The sequence below is a fragment of the Eleginops maclovinus genome, chromosome 5, assembly GCF_036324505.1.
Source record: "Eleginops maclovinus isolate JMC-PN-2008 ecotype Puerto Natales chromosome 5, JC_Emac_rtc_rv5, whole genome shotgun sequence".
Taxonomy (NCBI): Eukaryota; Metazoa; Chordata; class Actinopteri; order Perciformes; family Eleginopidae; genus Eleginops; species Eleginops maclovinus.
The window spans coordinates 2373444-2393616 of record NC_086353.1 but is presented as its reverse complement, the minus strand read 5'-3'; the positions used below and the strand labels follow the sequence as shown (position 1 = coordinate 2393616).

At 40.5% G+C, this 20173-nt stretch overlaps 2 protein-coding genes across 8 annotated transcripts; both read right to left on the bottom strand.

Moving 5' to 3' along the window:
• Positions 1–724: 724 nt before the first annotated feature.
• Positions 725–13737, bottom strand: aftpha (aftiphilin a). Of its 4 annotated transcripts, none has more exons than XM_063883113.1 (10): positions 13574–13737; positions 9636–11342; positions 6900–7066; positions 6625–6754; positions 6200–6256; positions 5209–5331; positions 4851–4914; positions 3862–3945; positions 2700–2823; positions 725–2186 (listed from the first exon to the last, which is right to left on the bottom strand). In XM_063883113.1, exons 2-10 carry the CDS (start codon positions 11304–11306, stop codon positions 2045–2047), a joined length of 2562 nt encoding a protein of 853 aa, XP_063739183.1. In that variant the 5' UTR covers positions 11307–11342; positions 13574–13737; the 3' UTR covers positions 725–2044. The 4 variants fall into 4 exon arrangements, with proteins under 4 accessions (XP_063739183.1, XP_063739184.1, XP_063739185.1 ...); XM_063883114.1 differs by having other exon boundaries at positions 4851–4911; XM_063883115.1 differs by lacking the exon at positions 3862–3945.
• Positions 13738–14306: 569 nt separating this feature from the next.
• Positions 14307–20136, bottom strand: LOC134864734 (galectin-related protein-like). Of its 4 annotated transcripts, none has more exons than XM_063883942.1 (6): positions 19903–20136; positions 17522–17653; positions 16503–16586; positions 16226–16314; positions 15714–15897; positions 14307–15540 (listed from the first exon to the last, which is right to left on the bottom strand). In XM_063883942.1, exons 2-6 carry the CDS (start codon positions 17558–17560, stop codon positions 15397–15399), a joined length of 540 nt encoding a protein of 179 aa, XP_063740012.1. In that variant the 5' UTR covers positions 17561–17653; positions 19903–20136; the 3' UTR covers positions 14307–15396. The 4 variants fall into 4 exon arrangements, with proteins under 4 accessions (XP_063740012.1, XP_063740013.1, XP_063740015.1 ...); XM_063883943.1 differs by having other exon boundaries at positions 19908–20051; XM_063883945.1 differs by having other exon boundaries at positions 17522–17657; positions 19903–20044.
• Between the last annotated feature and the right edge of the window lie 37 nt (positions 20137–20173).

The following is a 20173-nucleotide window of genomic DNA, read 5'->3' as shown; positions in this document are numbered from 1 at the left end:
TCTTCTTGTCTTTTATTTCTTTGTCTGCTGGTTTGTTGAAGAACTCATAAATAATCTCATCTTTATTGATAACATTTTAAAGCCTTTTTTAAAATAGCCTTTAATATAACAAATAAATTACTCTTCAGAAATATTTATTTGCAGGTTCCCTTTTCTATTTCTTTTCTCAGCCATTAAATGTTAAATAAGTCGTACATTTAATAACAGTTGAGGAAACATTTGATCTTGATTTAAACTAATGAATAACTTGAGACATTTTGCTTTTGTTTAATGAAATTGTTTTTAAATGATGCATCAGAAAAATAAGAAATACATCATTATTTTATTTGCTATTTACTAATTCTGGTAATAGTAGTATTCTTAATGATTCAATCTTTAAATCTTAAATGTGTACAACTAATAAATCAAATAAATATAGTGACTTGACTACGTTAGTTAATAGTGTAATAAAAAAATAGGTTCAATTTAAAAGCGAAATCTATTTTACCAATTTAATTTATAATAGTTTACATTTTTATACAGCATTTAAATATTCTAGACATTTTCTTAAAAGGGTTTTTCTAAATGATAAACAGTGTAAAGGTCTCAGCATTTGTTAGCACAATTTAACCTCGATTTAGAAATCATATACACACGTTTCCAGCATGTCTGTGAGACCTTCTTAAATAAAACACGACTGCTGATTAAAGTGTTCATGTCCGTCTGGAAGAAACAGAAACGAGGGGAGAAGATAACTATTTTAATTTCTTGTGTACACTAAAAGTAAAATTTACACACTTATAGTCTCAAAAGAACCCGGGCATGCACGATAACCTTTTGACAGGCTCTTCAAGTGATTCAGTTTTTTTCCATAGGAATTTTCCCGTAACATTTTACAGTCCATAGTTTAACTGTACACAGTCTAAAGCCACAGTGAACTATGATTACATCCATTTCATCTTTACAATGTGCAAAATCCTCCTGGGAGACGGGGCTGACAGTAGTATGAGCAAAGAAAAACAACAAAACATGAGCAAATAAGAGCGGCAACAACGAAAAAGCACTTCATATTAGGAACGGAGAACAAAACCCGACACGAGGAAGCAGAAATTGGTCCCTTAATTCCCTTCTGATGCGAGTCGACCTTCACTGACGAGAACCCTTAAGTTAAAGTGGTTTTAACCCCAAAAAAGTCCTGTTTTAACCCCAAAACAACAACAAAGGAGCAGTGAGTGTGGACACAAACAAGGAAGGAAACTGGTTTCATAGCCAAAAGCTGGAATATGTAGAAATCAAACATGGAATAAAAAATGAAAAGACACGTCAGCGTTTAGTCGGTAAATATAAAATATAAACAGTCCTCCTCCGTTCTAGAAACTGAGGATGGACTGCAGCAAAAGTAAATAGGGTGTGACATAATTTACGTTAAAAAGCTGTTAAATTACAAACAGAGAGAAGACACAGCGGGTTAAAGAAACGTTAAAATCTACGGGTAGAACTAAGGCCTTTAAACACAACGAGACGGGGACAAGACAATCAGCTGGATTCTGCAGGCAGTGTGGTTTCAAGTCGATAAATATATATAGCTTTTATATATATGTATATAAATGTATTAATTTAAACATATATACCACTTCAGCTTGATTCAGCCAGTGTTTCCTTCACAGACACCAACACTCCGAGACGTAAAACCATCCAGAAATCATTCAGAATAAAAAAGAGAGAAGGAAATTAAACATTAATCCCTGATATATACATGATGATTCCTCTAGATATGAACACACTTCTACACCTTCCTCTATAAATTAATTCATCTACTATTCTGTGCACGTTGTCATCTGAGTGCCCCCCCCCCCCTCGCTCCCTATGATCATAAATGCTTTACTTTATAAAAAAAAAAAGGATAAACTGACCAAGAAAAGCGCAAATTAATAAAAGGAACGTATGAAAGGGAGGAGCGAAGCCGCAGCAAAAGAAGAAGACAATGACAACTGTTTAAAAATGGCCCAAGTCAGGGGGCGGGGCTTAGGGATCGGTTGATGATGTCAGTTGAGGGGGCGGGGCTTTAGTCTGTGGTTGCCTGGCAGCCGAGCGGCATCAGTGTGGCGGGAAACATCAGCACTTTGGCCTGCATGAAGGAGAGGTCGGGCAGGGAGGAGATCACTTTGGCCGCCTCGTCGCTCAGATTCTCCTCCTTCCTTGGTTTCCTGTCACACACACACACACACACACACACACACACACAGTTAACACACCTGAATAAAAGTACATTGTATGATCCAAACACGGAACTACAGCACGGTCACATGACTTCACATCAACATCGCTAAGCTAAAGGCGGCTAATGTTGGGCGTGATGCTGTTTAGTCGTCTCATTTAGACACGCATCTTATCTTGTGGAGCTAAACCTGAACTTCTCGTAAGCTTATACTAACCACAGAACACTTTTCAGGCCTCTAACCAGAATCAGGTTCAAAAACAACATTGACTTTAAGGCAATGGAACCGGAAGCTGTTAAATGCTGACTCATTTCACATTTTTCAGACTCATTCCCGCACCACTCTATGTCAGAGTTTACCCCGAACATCACATTCAGTCAAGTAATTGCAGAAAACATCACATGACCCTCCTCTCCACCTCTCCACCCCTCCCCTCTCCACCTCTCCTCCTCTCCCCTCTCCCCTCTGCTGCTGTGTAGTTTTCTCCTCTTTGTCTCTGACCTGGTGGAGGTGCTGGTCTTCTCCATGGTGGACATCAGGCGGGCGAAGGCGTCAGCAACCCGACGCCCCGAGCTGCCCGAGTCCAGCTTGGCTGTGGTCAGCTCGTACAGCTCCGGGTCCACGCCTAAAGAAAAGAAGAGTTGATAGAAGAGCCGTTGGAGGGAGACTCTGTTGGGAGGTCTTTAAAGGTCTGGATTCATCATCACCTCGTCTGTTCATTTCCAAGTAGTTGTTTTTTTACTTAAACCAAACGTTGGCTTCTAGGTTTACTGATAAAAGGAGAATAAAATAATAAAGCTCCTTTGAAAAGGAGCCTGCAGATGTCTGGAGTATACTTTGATGCAGGAGCCAGGGACTTCAGATTTACAGATCTTATACGCCGTTATATTTTGTACATTTGGCGTAAAAGCCTTTGAATCTTTTGAAAACTAAAAAGGTTTTTGCATTTTTCTGATTACGGGACGATAAAGTCATTCCCTGTGTCATTTTCCTTTAAAAATACACAGAAAAATGTGTGTTTGCAACCCAAAAAAACAGGTTACACATATCTTGTATCTTTCAGATTAAAGGATCTTTAATCTCATTTGTGTATTTGTTTCTATCTTTTATTACAGCTTACAAATGTATTGTTAAGCACCTAATACCAAGACAAATCATTGGATGTAAACCCTGGTTCTAACAGTAGTCCAGCCGATACGCACACTTATGATCAGAATCATCAAGAGGTCAAAGACAGTTTATATTAAATAGTGGATATTTGAGACCGAAATTGTGACGAGGGGAATTAAGATTGATTTAATGTGACAGTTATTGCCCTAAATGCACTGGAGGTGAACTAATCAGATACTTACATTTATTTAAAAAAGCAGAAAAGATGAGTGGTTATAGAAAGTAGCAGCAGAGGGCGCTAGTTGACACTTTTCTTCCCACTTTGAATAAGTGTTTTCTTATTTTAGTGTAACATCCAGTCAAATACATGCAAAACCTTTGTGTCACTATGTTTGTACGGTACACACACTGATTATCAGAGTCCTGAACCCTCTGATTGGAGCAGTAAAACCGGGGATGTGAGGTTAATATAAAGATGTAGAGAGGAAGAGGAGGAGCACAAGAAGAAGAAGAAGAAGAAGAGAGGAGCAGGAGGCAGGGAGCAGCTGCTGACCTGGGATGGAGGGAGAGCTGCTGGAGCCTGAATCCTCCACAGGACCAAAGAAATCCAGATTTAACAGAGAAGAGCCTCCGCTGGCTGCACGGGGTTAACACACACACACACACAAGAAACCAGAAACATGCAGCAGTGTCAGTAGAGTCAGCTAAATGTTAGACATGTCTTCATGCAGAGCGGCCATGTTGTTTATATCAAGAGGATTAAAGGAAAGATCCACCTTCTTAATTATGTCTGAAGCACCAATTAGGCACATCTCTCAGAATCGTAATTGACTGGATCCAGCAGTTCCTGATTTAAATAGCCCGTTTGAGACAATATTAACCCTCCTAATTATGTTTTACTGTTGCATTTGATTAATTGATCCTAAATTAGAAAACGATGTATCCGCAGCAACAAGGTTTTGCACACGAATTAAACATATTAGTCAAATGTAAAAGAAGTATTAAGAATAAGATATTAAAGTGAACCAAAACGTTTTAATTGATTCCCAGCCTCGCTGCACTTTAACCCCAGTCCGTAAAGGTTTCATTTATAATGTAATGCCGTATTTAGTTGTGGTTTAACATCAGAAAGAAGTCAAATTAGGAAACCCTTCGTAAGCAGCTCTCTATGCATTTGCCACAATACAGTTAAACCGAGGTTAAATAGCACGGGGACCTGGCAGGTGATGACAGCATTATTCTATTTATTGATAATATCTTAAAACTAAACTAAAAGGGCTTCAAAAAAGTCTAAATGCCATCTGAAGTTGTGTCCCCCCCCCCCCCCTCTTTGGTTCACCACTCGTGTCAGCAGCAGTGTTGTAATGCTGGTGGATCGTTTCCTTTAAGGAGGAACGTTTTTCTGCATCTACAAAAATGTTAATTATCCGCCATGCTGAGTCAGGATGAGAGGAAAGACTATGTTAGTTAGAAAGGGGTGAGAAAAACAGACGAGAGCCGGCGGGGGGGTTCAGTGTGAGAGTTGGGGGCGGGGACACCTACCGTCAAGAGGATTGGTAAGGCCACTGCTGCTCCAGTCAAACTGGACGGGGGGGAGCGCCTCCTGCTGGAGGATGAGGTCAGTTTATACACACACATTCATGAAGTACAGTGTGTGTGTGTGTGTGTGTGTGTGTGTGTGTGTGTGTGTGTGTGTGTGTGTGTGTGTGTGTCTCTGTTGCTATTTGATACCCGCTTAAAATACATAAATAAATAGAAATATGTTGTATAGGTTGTTAGTTGTGGTCTTTGCATGAGCGTAACAAGCCTAATACAGCAGTGTATACACCCTATGGACATGCAGACCCCCCTCCCAGTGTGAGTAAGTCTAATGTCATACGAGTGTGTGTCTCTGTCTCACCGGGGCTGCGTCTGAGGGACAGGAGGCTTTCTCTGGTGCCGGCGGAGGAGTCTGGGCGATCGAGGCGATCATCTCCGCTGCAGAGACGGGCTTCACGGGCTCTTTGGTGGGTTCCAGCATCCCCTGCACACACACACACACACACACCCAATAAATGAATCTAAAAATACTAAAACTACAAGACCTGGTGGACTATAAAAGTATTCAAATGATGTTCAAAGCCGCACATCTTTGACTGCCTCATACTGCTCACACTCAGAGAAAACAAACACACGCTGAGAGGAAACTGCATATTCAAAAAGCACCTGTACGAACAAACTCCCAACGTCACGGCATCAACAGGTGTTCATCTGTGGAGCAACTGTAACGAGGAGCTGAAACACTGAAACTTCAGTGAAACTACATAAAGTATTCAGAAACCAAACTTTAAATGGTTATGAGCAGCACCGAAGATTATTGTTCGTTATAATATATATATATAATATAATACATTTTTGCTAACATGTTCAATAAATTGACAAAAGAAATGATGATTATTATTATTATTATTATTATTATAGGTCAGTTTTAGAAATCCGAGAGACAAATGCATGTAACCGAGGTGTCAGACTGCAGCATTACTGGTGTTATTAGAGGTTACTGTCCTTTATAACTCATTTAATATATGCTATTGGACACACACCCAGGAGGAGTTTGATTTCCATCTTTAAGGAACATAACTCAGCGCTACGTAACTCCCTCAACGTGCAGCGAGTGTCGTTTTTGAAAAGCTAAAAAAACCGTCAAGGAAACATCGGGCTGTTCCTTTTGTGCATCAAAACCACAAGGTGTTTACTTACAGTTTCAATCAGTTATCAAGACTGACGTTGATATCCTTATTGGACTATAAATATGGGACTATTCCCAGCCCATTATATTAATGGCGATGCTGAGAAGCCCCTGTGTGTGTCGACATGATGATCAGTAAACACAAGGAAGGCGGAGGACTCACCAGGCTGGCGGCGTACATGGGCACGATGACCGGCTGCTTCTTCTGTCCCGTGAACAGCTGCACACATTGAAGCAGCAGGTCAGACACAACTCTCAATACTTCCCTCACAATCCTGCTGAGGAGTTCAGGTAAACACAACGCTCACTGAGAGGAGGACCGGGGTTCAGCTCGATCAGACCCTAACGGCTGCAGGCAGAGGTCAATAAAGCTTACTTGAAGAAAGATGCTTTGAGCAGATCAGAAATTCATTTGTCCATTTCTAAATTCAAAGGGGGCAGAGTAGCTCTTATTTTGACCAATATGTTACAAATTGATCATAATTTAAATGACTTCAGACCATTTCTTAGTGCATGCTACAGTGTTTTTACATGTCTTTCCCTTGTCTTCCAGCTGACTGGGGAGGTATTAGGACACTGAGGACTTACAATGTTCCGGGTGTCGATGCCCAGGCAGCAGAGTAGTGCTTTGTTACAGTAGGAGCCCCCCCACTGGTATCTGAGGCCAAACGATTCGTGGATGTCCTGAAGCTGCGTCCACACGCCGCCATGCACAGACCTGCAACAAAACAAGACGCAGCAGAGTCAAACACAAGGGGGGGGACAGACTTTAAAGGTGACTATTCTCAGAAGCAATGAAGGAAAGCTCAACGTCTGTTTCTTTAAAGACTTCCTGTTCCACACTGTGTCCCACTGAGGCTCACCTGCTGCATGGTGATCTCTGCTCCTTCTCCTCGGCTCCAGGCTCATGTTTCTCCTCTAGAGGATCCAGCAGGTCCTTCAGAGACGTGACCTCGTCCTCCACCGAGGGGGCGGCCGTCTGAGGGAAGCTGCCCTGAAACAGCTTCTCCAGCCGGCTGGACAGCAACGCCTGCAGAGAGAACAGCAGTCGGTCACAAACATCCTGCCGAGCAATTTAACACTTGCAGCTTTTGTCTAAAACCTTCAGTAAACGTCCTCTCAACTGAAGCTGCAGCACTGAAGTGAATCCAGGAGTTTTTCCTTCCATCAAGCATCAAATGATCAGAGAATTAAGGGCAAGCTTTCAAAGGGAGTCTGATCTGTTCTGCTAATCGATGCTAATATCAGAAGCATTTCCTAGCAGAGCGCTGATCATTTAAAACTGCTTTATGGATCCTAGCGAGAGAAACTAAAAGGACTCTTGTCTTGTTTTGTCACAACCCTTACCTCGAACATCTGGCCACCTGGCAAAGATGTGCGAAAGACTACAAGACTTTTGTGATAAGAAGAAGACTTCTGCTCATTCATCACATGATGTACCTGCAGTCTTTCTCACCTCGTGTTGGGGTGAAGCAGCTCTGAGTGAACACAAGTGGAAGAGGTTAATGATACAGCCGGTCTGAAATATGCTGCTTGATGGGTTGCTCAACACTGATTTACATGAAGGCTTCGTTTCACATCTATTTAGAAGATGTTGTTACACTGCTCAGAGTGTTAGAGAAGTGCCCACACTTATATTTAAAAAGGAATGATCAAATCTGGACGTCGGAGCTGCGTAAAAACAAAGCTGTCTCCCGTCTGACGCTGTATTGACACCATTTTCATATTGCTGGACTCATACAGTTTCTGACCAACAGAAATATTGTTTTCTGGCATCACTTGGTGCCTGCATTTTGGTTTGAGGTAGAAAGTTACCCGGTTTAGGCAAAACCCATCCTCCACAGCAACATATGGAATATTAAAATATAGGCAGCACCCTGTCCAATAATCTGGTTCTCCCTGACAGTTTTTTATGACTGCAGCTGGGTGTGCTCCTCACCACACCCAGCTGAGATGAAGGTGACAACGTTTACCTGTACATAATATTACTACTTTATTCAAATCAATACTCCAACTAAACTGTTAACATGTCTGGGAAAAATAAACTAATATTCCATTGACATACAGTCCTGCTTACTTTACATTGACGAAAACATCACATGGTTTCTTCTCCGTGCATTCACAGAAACATGTTGAAGTCTTCTTCAATAGGGGTGTGTTCCAGATATTTGGGCTTTTCTACTTAAGGCAGGCCTCTCTATTTAAATGGAATAGATTGACAGACTGGCTGTAAACAGATAAGGGGCTCTGTGTCGCAAACTGTGCTTAGAAATCCTTATTGTGACGCATGAGCAAAGTCTCTTTACAGCTGAACAACATCTGCATATTCCACATTTGAACTGGAAACGGGTAGAGTCAGAATAAGCTGTTATTTGAAATATCGGAATGAAATAAGACCCTTTTTTTATATTGTCACACTCTGAACAACAGTGGGATATTTAATAGAAGGTGGGGACAGAGAGGAAAGGGTCCTGGTGCATGATTCTCTCCAAAAAACTAAAAACTAAACTCATTTTAAAGTCCTTCCCCTCACACTGGAACCAGACCGGACACTTTAACACGTATGAGCCAGTTTCCTGCTGGCTGTCTGCTAATAAAGGAGATCCAGCGTTACTGGTGGATTTGTTTTTCCCTTTTGGCAGACTTTATTCTCTTTGCTCTTTCAGTAAATCAGAAGCTGACCTCTGTCATTAACAGGTCGGTGAAGGTTTAATACACACAATGGAAGCTGGTGTAAGGCTGCTGACTCAGCGGAATATTGACACACAACACACTGATTGAAATTTGATCTTTCAAAACAACTTCCTCTTCTTAGTTGGTATAGAGCGGAGCTTTTAGTTACATATTATTGTCAAATATGGCTTTAAAAGTAGGGTGGGAATTATATCTGTCAGTGAAAGTTACATTTTTTAATAGAAAGCATGTTTGTTATTCATATAAAAGTTGTCTCCTTTTTGTTTTTCTGGCTTGACCTCATCCTCTCAGAACAGGAAGTTATTAGTGTGTTTAGAAACAGTTTCTTCTGTTCTTAAATAACACATTATCAAGATGATCTAAACCAGATACCTGGCTTTATATGCTCATTTTAGTTTTTATGCTCTAGTTCTTTTTTGAATTTGTATACATATTAAAGCGTTCTTTCTTGTAGTAATCATAATGCCTGTGTGTGTGGTTTGATATGTCATAGAGAGATTTTTACCTCTACACTCAATACATTAAATGTGAAAGCTATTGTTTTCAATTTTGCTGATACCTCATCAAGTAATGTCTGTGGATTATCCAACGGGAAGGGGACGCTGGGAGGGATTTGTAGCTTCCAATAAACACAGCAACAAAGGGTTTGTAGATGCATAGTATAAAGGAGGCTGTTATTAGAACAGAAAATAAAAAGGGGAAATAAAACCATAGATATACCATAATGGGTCATTTAGGTGAACTGATCCTTTTGTTTTGCTCAAGTCTGGCCTGCTACGTTTGCATCTTGTGAGTGCTACTCCTCATATACGGCCTGGTTATCTTTGCTTTGTAGCTCTGCATGAACAGGATCCTGATGTGGGATAATGGCGGAATGACTGCACCATGTTTCCTGCAGAGCTTACCGACTGTCTGTCCGTCCTGCTGGTCTCCTCGCTGACAGCGGGAACTTCACTTTCATGCCACTCCTCCTCCTCCTCCTCCTCCGCTCTGCTCTCTGCAGGAGGTGCGACGCTTGGCTCCTCGCTGAACGCCGCCCAGGACTCCTCCTCCTCCTCCACTTGCTGATCCCCGAAGGCGTTCCACCCTGCATCGGCCTCCCCGTCTGCGGCTTCTGCGGCCGAGCTGAAGTTCCCGAAGCTGTCGCTGATGGGGAAGTCTGCAAACCTGCCTCCGTCCTCTTCCCCCACGCTTCCACTGGCGTGAAGTTTGGGGGAGTTAAAGTCTCCAAAGTCGTCGTCCTCCTCCTCCTCCTCCTGCTGCTGCTTCTGCTCCTCCTCAGTGTGTGTAGCTTCCTGAGCAGGAGCAGGGCTCTCCGGCCGGCTCGGCTCCTGCTGTTCGTCCAGCTGTTCAAAGTCTGCAAAGCCCTGACCGCTGAATGAGCCCGCGTCTCCAAAATCCCCAAAGTCCTCGTCGTCCTCGGCTAGCTGGCTGTAGTCGGCAGGCGTGGCAGTCTCTCCTTGGAGGGGCGGAGAGGGCACCGAGCCGGTAGTGCTCATGTCCCCAAACTCCTCCAGAGCTTCTGTCGAAAGTGGCCGGCCAAACGACGTCTCCGTCTCCGTCTCCGTTTCTGTCTCTGTCTCGTTCCCGGAGCCCTTACCGTCAAACTGTCCCACCTCCCGGTCTGCAGCAGCGTCAGGCGAGAGCTCGTCTTCACTGCCTCCGTCTCTGGAGTCATCCCTGTGGGCTACATCCCCCCCATTCAGGGTGAGGGGTCTGTTAGTGCAAACGGCCTCTGAGGCCTCCTGTGCAAAGGCTACATCCCTTTGTTCAGAGTCAGAGTGAGGGCCCCGGTCCGTGTTGCACGAGCCGTCCGGGGCCTCAGTGGGACCAGAGTCAGAATCAGAGCCACATGAGTCGGGTCCAGTTCTGTTTGTATCCCTGTCTTTGTCCTCTGATGTCGTTTCCTGCTCTATATTACAGTGCTCCTCGTGGCAGGCAGCCTCCGCCAACAAGCTGCCTCCCGCGGGATTGTCCGAGTCCTCGTTAGCCGTCTGGCTGAGGTGTCCTTCAGCATTGGAAAAAGCAGCAAAGTCTGCAAAATCGTCCTCTGGGCTGCCGGCGAGAACGCTGTCCTCATTTGACTTTCCTTTTTTACAAGAGTGGACAGAATCCTGCGAAGACGGGCTTCCCTGCACATCGGAGGTTGCAAACCCGTTTGTTAACACCTCAGTGCCCCCACCGTTACAGTCCGCCGGCTCGCTGCCGGCTGTGCCACTCACAGGGATATCCATCGAGCCTGAAAGGACCTTTTTAATCTCAGTTCTTTCTGAGGGACCGCTGGGCAGGTGGCTCCCCGGCACCACGCCATTAGCCTTGGACAGGTCGTTGTTGTGAGTGCCGTTAGAGGAGCTGTGGCTGAACCCCGTCACCCCTTTGCTCAGGAGCTCGGGCGGGGAGGTGGCGCTGAAAGCTTGATTCTGGTTAAAAGTGGCTGGGGTGTCAAATTCTGTGAAGCTGATGCTGTTCGGGACATTGGAGAAGGTGTCAAAGTCTCCAAACTCGTCCTCCTCCTCGCCAGCGTCCTCCATGGGGGGCGGGGAGGAGTTGTACATGCGGATCACATCTGGCTCCATGATTCTCTGGCAGTCAACGAAACCTCCTGGCTACACCTGCAAGAGAGAAGGCATCATCAGAAACAAATAATGTCACAGAGGATAATCAACACACATCAACACGGGGAGTAAATCAGGGCCGCTCTTGTTGAGCTTCAGGGCCGATTATCTTGATGTGTGGTTTGAGACGAAGCAGAAATTGAATTACTGAACCACTTAAAGAGGACAGAATGGCGTCAAATTGACAGTAATGAAGTGGTAATGAGAGACCTGTGCTGTGTAAACTGAGACAGGGCTGTAAACAAACAGTGAGTTAGAGAATATAAACTATAAAGTATTCCTACAAGTTTTATCTATATACATGTCAGTGCAAAATGTCTTCTCTGCCTTGTCAACACTTGGAAATTAATCTTGACTTGGTTTTATATCTTTACCTCTGTAGTTGCATGTTTTCGACTGCCAAAACAGATATCCAAAGTTATAAACACATGATGTTATCATCACTTCCTTGTATACATCTTTTGAATATGTCCTTGGAAACTTTTTGACTCTGTAAATAAACACTTGTTGCAACTCTACTTAAAACAAAGTACACATTTCTTTCATAAAGATAATAAGGAAACTACAATCCTGTGTGACCCAAAAGTATCTGAAATAAAGGTTAGGATTTCACAGACCGGAGCTCATTACTTCTTTGACTTCTAAATGAAAGCGGAAACTCTGTTTGCATTCCATTACAGAGCCGGAGAAGTGGGCGGCGTCTGAAACGTGTATTTGCTTTGTTGGCCTTATCTCATTGAATACCTGGCAGCAGGTACGTCTACACCCAGCACCGGCAGTGCTGACTAGGTCTACAGATATGCAGGTCCAGAAAGACAAGTAAGCTACAAAGGCTCTCAGAAAGGAAAATACATAAATATGTTGCTCCTTTGATCCCAACAAAACTTTGATGTTCTTCATCCCAATTTAAGCATTTAATTTGCCCTTCTGCTGTGCTGTACTCTCTGAACCTCTCAAAAGACTGGGTTGAGTCATTGTGACCAAAACAAGTCACAATTGAAGGGACAATTTCAGTAGTTGTGGAAAGAAATAGAAAGTATAGTTACTTAAATAAAATGTAAAGTACTCTACTAGCATAACTCCTTTTTCTGCTACTTTATTCTTCACATCGACTACATCTAAGAATACAACTAACTGCACTCTTACAAGTAACTTCTAAAATCTTAATCAACCACTACATTGTGATTTAATATTAAAGGTTAAGATAGGTTGACATAGGACTCCATAGATGACTTCCCAAGATTATAAATTATAATCGAATAACACTGAAATAGGCCAATTTCATGCTGGGTTTGAGTGCATTTACATGCTAATAATTTTAATCAAATAAATGCAGGACTTTTACTTGTAAAAGAGTATATACTACACAGTGGTATTGCTTTTACTTGAGTCAAATATCGGAGCACTACTTCCACCACTGCTGTTTGGTTAAGCAGCTGTTTTGGACCAGCCCTTTAACCTAAAGTTAATATTTAGCAAACACAACAACATGTTATCTATTGAAACGATCTGTCTCCTTCATGACAAGCTTTGCATCTTTTGACAACTGTTTATTTCATAATCTACACGCATGGCTAACTGAATTTCTAGAGTTAGCCAAGTTTGACCCATTTTCCCCTACTTGTCTGAGGTTTAAATGAAACTAGGTGAAGAAGGCTAGCTAGGCTAAGCTGGTTGGCAGCTAGCTTAGCAGACTAAAAGGATAAGGCTAACGTTAGCTCAGTATAAACCTGACAGCTCAGAGGAGTTATGTAGATTTAAAAATGACTGAACTAGGATTAATCTCACACGAAGCTAACAGCTAGGTTAGCTTTAACTATAAAGGCATCTACTTAAACTACAAGGCCGAGACAAATCGCAGAGATGAGGTGTAACGGATGCTAACTTAGCTTATCATGCTAATGTAAGAGCGACGTTACCAGTTAACGGCAGAGATTGGGTGTTACGGTTGCTAGCTTAGCTTAGCATGCTAATGTATATTAGCGATGTTAACGTGTCATTAGTTTGTCGCCACTTTGCCGAGACGTTTTTACGATTAAACATTGCGATCACACAAATGCTAAGGTTAGTAGAAAGCAACACCTTCACATAGGAGTAGATGACAACTACCTCGGCTAACTACGCAGCTAGCGACAACAACAAGCATCTTCCCTGAGCTTTAGCTTTAGCTGCTTCATCCGGCTGGGTTTGACAGCAGGTGTCTATAGGAGAGAAGCAGGTGCGCTCACCGTGAGATGTCCTCCGCTGATGTCCATGACTCAGGTAAAGCCAGTGCCGTCCATATGGTGTCAGATTTGGGCCACCTGAGGAGTGCAGGACGGCTGAAAGTGAAGCAGAAACTGAAGGTTGAGTCAGCCGGTGCTGCTGCTGCTACCCTGCCTCAATATCACCCAGCATGCACTGCGGTGACAGGTTCTATTTGCTGGCTCTTCCAAAACTTTCCATGTTTCATAGGTACTTATGTTCAGACTGCACTTCACAGTCAAAGTCAGACAATGTGAACAAATGTTGCAGTGATTCACTGGTCCTTAACATTGAAGCTCCATAGAAGATTACTTTTTCAAGAGACCTCCCAGCCTGCACAAGGAACCTGCTGAGGTGTCAATAGATGTGTCATTGACTTGTTGATTGTTGAAAAGTTGAGCAGATTTTTTCATACCAATTTTTCTATTAATATTTGGAATATTTTAGTCAAAGATCTTAATGAAAAACTCCCCAAAACACCTGGAATAAATACTTAAATACCTGCTAAATTATCATTCAAATATCTGAAGTAATATGTGTGGAAAATATAAATAAAAAATTAGGATAAACTAAAAACTATTTGTCAACATTTGACTATTTTTAAAATACCCCTTTTTTTTCTTTCAGTTTCATATTTCAAGTTGTTATTTCTTTCTTTTACAAATTGTTGGTGTTTTTTCCTCCAACTTATATTGATATTCTTACAAAACAAATATATAAAAAAGGAAATAACAGCAGTTTTTAATGGATGTCAAAAAATAACAAAGGCACCTAACGATGTACACTATATCTCAAACAGATATTCATATATTTTTAATATGGCTGGCAGCAGGACATCACACTGTGCGCTATGAGGTAGTCATCAGATCACAGAGGCCTCTAATCTTCATGGTTTGTTTACCCATGATTACAACAACGGAAAAATATAAAAACATCCTACCAAATGCTTTAATGGCCTTCAGTTAATCCAAATACATTGTTTATTTTTAAGAGACATACAAGTATTTTATAGTATTTACAGTGGCAGTGTTTGTGGTCTGCGGGCTGAACATCTGTTTGTATAACAGGAGCTTCATTTTTAACATTGCACTGCTGTGGACTGGGGCAGCAGCCAAATGTATTTTATTTATTCAAGCTCCCCTAAAATAAACAAAATCAGTGAGAGTGTACACTGTATTTAGAAAACTTTGCGTTGTTGTCAGACGGCTCTTTTCAAAGGGGAACTGAAAACATTATCTACTCTCGTCAGAGCCACTAAACTCTTTTCGGAAACAAAGTCATTTTACTTGCAGAGAAGTGGCTGGTCTACCGTTTCCTCAATCTGTTATTTAATGTGTGTTATTGTGTGACTTTGTCAAATATGACCTTACCTCTAAAACAACTAAGTGACACAATGCAAACAACAAAAGAGCATTTCATAGATGCTCTGGAAACAAACTTTTTCTTTTGGTCTGGGTGTTTGTTTCGACACAGTCTCACATGCAGGTTTTCAAACTGTTTCATCAGATCAAAAAATTATTTCTCACCAAAGTTAAGATTACTTTTTTCTTTATATTAAGTATTTGGTACAAAATAGTCAGGAGTGAATGCATAATGTGTTCAAAAACATGGAAGTTGCTGATCTTACGCATTATTGTGTGATCATAAAACTTATTTTTTAAACTTTTTTCTCTCCATATTAAACATTTTGTAAAAAAGGTCCACATTGAATACAGAGAACGTCCAGACAACGAGAGACGTGGCAGTTTGAGCTCAGCAAAGTCCTGTGTGAGATCTTCTCAAATGTTCAGCAGTGCAGAGTTTTCCTTCAGGCCAGTTTAGTGATAGCGACGCTACCTTTGATCCACAATGTGTCAATGTCTCTGAGTGACGTCAACCTGTGCTGAAAGTCAAACAGCTTCTGTCCGTCCACAAACACACGAAAACGGCTGTGTTCACAGTGAATCTCAATCTGGGAGGAGACAAAAGTGGAAGTTTGGTACATTTCGGTGAAACGGTCTATTGTTTTCATGCCTTCTTGGTAGTTCAAAATTAGCAAAGTTAAGCTGTATCTGCATTTGGTTTAGCACAACACATGAGTCATTTTCCTTGGATTAAAAAGTTTGTAGTAAACATTGTTGGTACCTTGAAGGGCAGTCCTCTGATGAAGGGGAAGAAAGGCACGGCTCTGTCGGTCTCTCCCCAGGATCCGGACTCACAGGCCCGTCGCAGGATTTGCCGGTCCTTGAACCTAACACAAAGCTCCAGAGCCACGTCCACAGGAGGCTCCCCCCCTGTACCACGACCACAAGTCAGGGCAATGTAAAACCTATCAGAGGGAGGAATAAGAGCCATACATCGGACAGTGATCTGACATTATAAAGGATTCTAGGAAGGCCTGAACAAAAACAGTAGAGGGGATTATAAACTAATTACAACCAACAATGGTTTTAGAAATACTTAAATAGACTTAAAGTTACAGTAAGAACACTACAGTGTAATTTAACTTTTAATGTAAATGAAATTCGGCCTGATGGTGGCACTAGAAGAAAGTCCAGGAGTCCATCAATATGAATTATTCTCTGAATATCCACACTGTTGATACTGAAGGAAAGAGGTGGATTATTAAAGGTAAGATTACATTAAGGAATTTTTACCTGTCAGGACGAGAGTCAACAACCCCGACCATAACAACCTTTTTCCCCGGACACATCCCTCCTGTGATGTGACCTCTGAAAGGAACTGCCTGTACACAACACATTTGACATAAAACTAAGAAAAATACTATAAATGCATTTACTGAAGAATAAAAGACAAAAATCTAAAGTAATGGAATCAAATAGGGATTCAAGTAATACATTGGATCTAACATACAATCAATACAACATATAACTATAACAATATAAGAAAGTTATAATTTGGAGACAAAGTTACCAGACTTCTCTCCGCTTCTATTTCAGGAGGACGGACACTCGGTTTGTTCTCATCAGGTGGACTTCTCTGTGGAACAACCCATTTCTGAAAGGCAAAAAATTAAATAGTTTATTGTACCTTTAACTGTATCTGTTCTGCATTTCGATATATAATTTGAAATATTTGGATTGTTTAAGAACATGTACAACTTAACAATTAAGTAAATACAAACATAGAAATAAATCTAATTGTAAGAAAGAAAAAGGTTTAAAAATATCACATATCACGTTTTATTAAAAAGGTTAATAGTCTTTTTATAATCTCAAAACAGTTTAATTATCTTTGGTGTAATTTTAGATGTTTTAATCTGTTATATTTACCACATTTAATCCGTAACCCCATGAATGCATATATAAAAGATGTTCCTCTAGGAGTAACTTTACTTTTTCTTTTTCTATAAATACATTATGTGTATTTATATTGTTGCAAATATTATTCATAATGTTTTTCCACGAGAAGGAAAATCTGAATGAAATGATAGCGACTCAATCAACAGCGTGACGTCACATGCCCTGTGACCGTCACGTGCTGCGTAAAGTCGGAAAAAATTCAATGAGTTCCTTCAAAACAAACGTATCGCTGTAGCTCGAGGTGTCAAAACGAATAGAAACTAGCAACAAGAAAACATACTTTATTTCTAAACTATCGGCCACAGTTCAATTGATTTGATTATTGTATCTTTACTTTATGATTATATTTAAAAAGAAGCTGCCAGATAAGTATTTTAGCAGAGCTTTTATTTTGTTAACAACGACCGGAAGTTGCCGTTTCTGTTCTCGCTTACATGACGCAGTTAAAACAACAGAAGATCATTAAAAAAGTTATTAACTAGCTTAATAATAACCTCAGAAATACAACTTTAATCACAAAAGTGTATCTGAAGTGTAAAAGCCTATCGCCCGTGGTTCGTCTCAGCTTTGTTATCTAACAACATCTCTCACCTGCTTCCTGTTTCTCAGGTGTGTTTGAATTAAACTCACCTTTCTGCCCGGTTCTGTCACTCTTCGTGTGTCCGCCATCTTTGTTTACCTACTGGAAACAAAGAGCAGAGGAGAAAAGGAGCTGCAGATCCAGTATATCTGCATTCCTCCGTCCAGACTGACGGCGTCCACCTGCCTCATTACACACACACACACACACACACACACACACACACACACACACACACACACACACACACACACACACACACACACACACACACACACACACACACAGCTCTGTTAATCAGCTGCCCTCTGCATGCCTTTCTCTCTCAGGTCAATAACAAGAGACTCATTGTACTGCAGGCAAAACCAAAAAATATGGAAGCTTTTTTCGCAGCAGAGCAAAAGTATTTTAACACCTGTGTTCTTTAAATAACCCTGTTTTAATTTTCACATTAAACTCACACTCATACAGCATTCACTCTATATGCTTGTACTTGACTTGTAATCTTTTATTGGACATTTTACTTTAAATATTATTTTTATACACCTTATTTGATCTTTTATTGGACATTACACAAATTCTTATGTTTATTTTATATTTGACTGTCCATCCTGACTTCTTTATTATACATTTTATTTATACTTTATTTTTTAATTCATTCTATAATGGAACAAATGTCACAGAAAAACAATTGACTTATTTTTGCATATAATGTATAAAAAAACCATGTTAACATTTTAGAAGCATTAATTTGGTCTAGTAGTATAAATGAATCCTTATATTGTACATGGTGAATTCTATATTTTTTTCTAATGTAGATTTGTATATACTTACTGTTTGTTTTAACTCCTAACCTGCTGCTACTGCGACCAAATAATTTTAAAATTTGGGATTAATAAAGTGAATTCTTCTACCTTAATTTACTCCTTCAAGGTTTCACATGCACATAATATATTCTAAAAGTGGCATGATGTCTGTTTTTTGTTTGTCTAACAGCAAAAAGACAATCCATATATTTACTTGTTCAGTGTATCTGATAATAGAGAGCAGAGTTCACACAGCTGTTTACTCAATATTGTTTTAGCAGAACGTTTTTTTCATGTGCTTTGTTTGTTAAAAGTAAGGTTGCATATAGAATCAGCTGTACTTTAAAGCAGTTGAATATTGTAACTAGGTAGGTTACATTAAGTCTAGTGCTGTATTGTACATTTGAAAATTATAATTTGTAATCCCCTTCCTGTCCAGTGAAACCATGTGTATCCAGATGTGTTGATCTGACTGTTCATGATGAAATGAAGGAAGACGTGTTGCTTTATGTGCGGGAAAGTTCTCCTATACTTCTCAAGCTAAATAAACAATTGAAAAGCCTCTTGGAGCAGCTTGAAAATGCATTATCACAAAGTTTAAAAAGATGAAAACTCACAGGAAAAGCAACACTACAAACATATGATGACCTTGTAGAATATGATGCATTGCTGTAGGTCAGGGGTGTCCAAAATACGGCCTGGGGGCCATTTTGAATCGGCCCTCTGCAAATTCTAAAAGTATATTGGATACGCAAAATTAAGCTTTTGCTTGTCTTATATTGTACTTCTCAAATATATATGTTCAAATACATTAATGAGCCCAATTTCAAATAAATTCAGTCATTTAAAATGTAAAACATTTTCTAATAAATCTTAGTTATAAAAAAAGCCCAATAACTTATTTCTATAACAGGCTTGAACTGTAACCTTCATATTTACTCTTATTATCAGTAATCTGAGGCTTCTGTTTTAAGGAATGAGCTGCTAACAAAATGAATGAAACCCTAAAGAGAGACGGGATGTAGGCTGTTCTTTTTTGAAAGCGTTTTCTATTTGATTTGATTATTTTTGCTAACTTCTAACTTAACTTTTGAGGCAATATTCACCTCTATAAGTGGCCCAGGCTCTCCACAATTTTTCTGTATGTGGCCCTCGGTGAAAAAAGTTTGGACACCCCTGCTGTAGATGAAAACTACAGAAACAAATATAAAGGAGATAAAATGAACACAACCTTAAACATCTACAGCAGTAAAATACAACACTCATCATTATGAATGCAGCAGTGATGATAATCCAGAAACATCATGTATGATACTGACAGGGAACATTTTACCTCACAACAAATACTTATATTTACTATTTACTTAACGTACATTTAGCTGATTCATACTTTTACTTAAGTACGGAATTGAAAGCAGGACTTTTACTTAGAGGAATATTTTCAATGTGGTTTAAGTACTTTTACTTACTTTACTTACCTTAAGTATTGACTTGTTTGAAGTCAGGTTAGGTTAGCTTCATCAATATTATACCGATTGTAGGTATCACATTAGAGGTTGACAGGAAGTTCATTTAAGGGGCTCAGAAATCATAAGAAGTATCACCTAGTGTCCAAAATAACTCACCTTACCAGTCTGCATCTGAGGTACGGAGCTTCCTCTTCAACTTCTCTATTTTTGGTTCCAATTTTCCTCGTTTTTTTAATGTGATTTAGAGAATCTTTGCAGTCTCGTAGAAACTTTCCTTTTCATTTTCCAGGAGAGAGTAAAGAATGGGAGGAAGCACGAGGTCACAGGAAAGGGCCGAGCCGGAGGAAGAGGAAACAACCGAGGCTGCATGCTTCCAAAGAAAAAACAAATAGTTAATTTTGCAATAGTTTAATAATCTTGCTGACTT

Excerpts from the sequence above, each read along its gene's own strand:
- aftpha (XM_063883113.1), bottom strand. The coding sequence starts at position 11,306 with ATGGAGCCAGATGTGATCCGCATGTACAACTCCTCCCCGCCCCCCATG. Across the intron at positions 7,067-9,635 it reads GCAGGACGGACAGACAGTCG|GCGTTGCTGTCCAGCCGGCT; the intron begins GTAAGCTCTGCA and ends TTCTCTCTGCAG. Across the intron at positions 6,257-6,624 it reads GCATCGACACCCGGAACATT|CTGTTCACGGGACAGAAGAA; the intron begins GTAAGTCCTCAG and ends CAATGTGTGCAG.
- LOC134864734 (XM_063883942.1), bottom strand. The coding sequence starts at position 17,560 with ATGGCGGACACACGAAGAGTGACAGAACCGGGCAGAAAG. Across the intron at positions 16,587-17,521 it reads TGACAGAACCGGGCAGAAAG|AAATGGGTTGTTCCACAGAG; the intron begins GTGAGTTTAATT and ends TTTGCCTTTCAG. Across the intron at positions 16,315-16,502 it reads TAGAAGCGGAGAGAAGTCTG|GCAGTTCCTTTCAGAGGTCA; the intron begins GTAACTTTGTCT and ends TGTTGTGTACAG.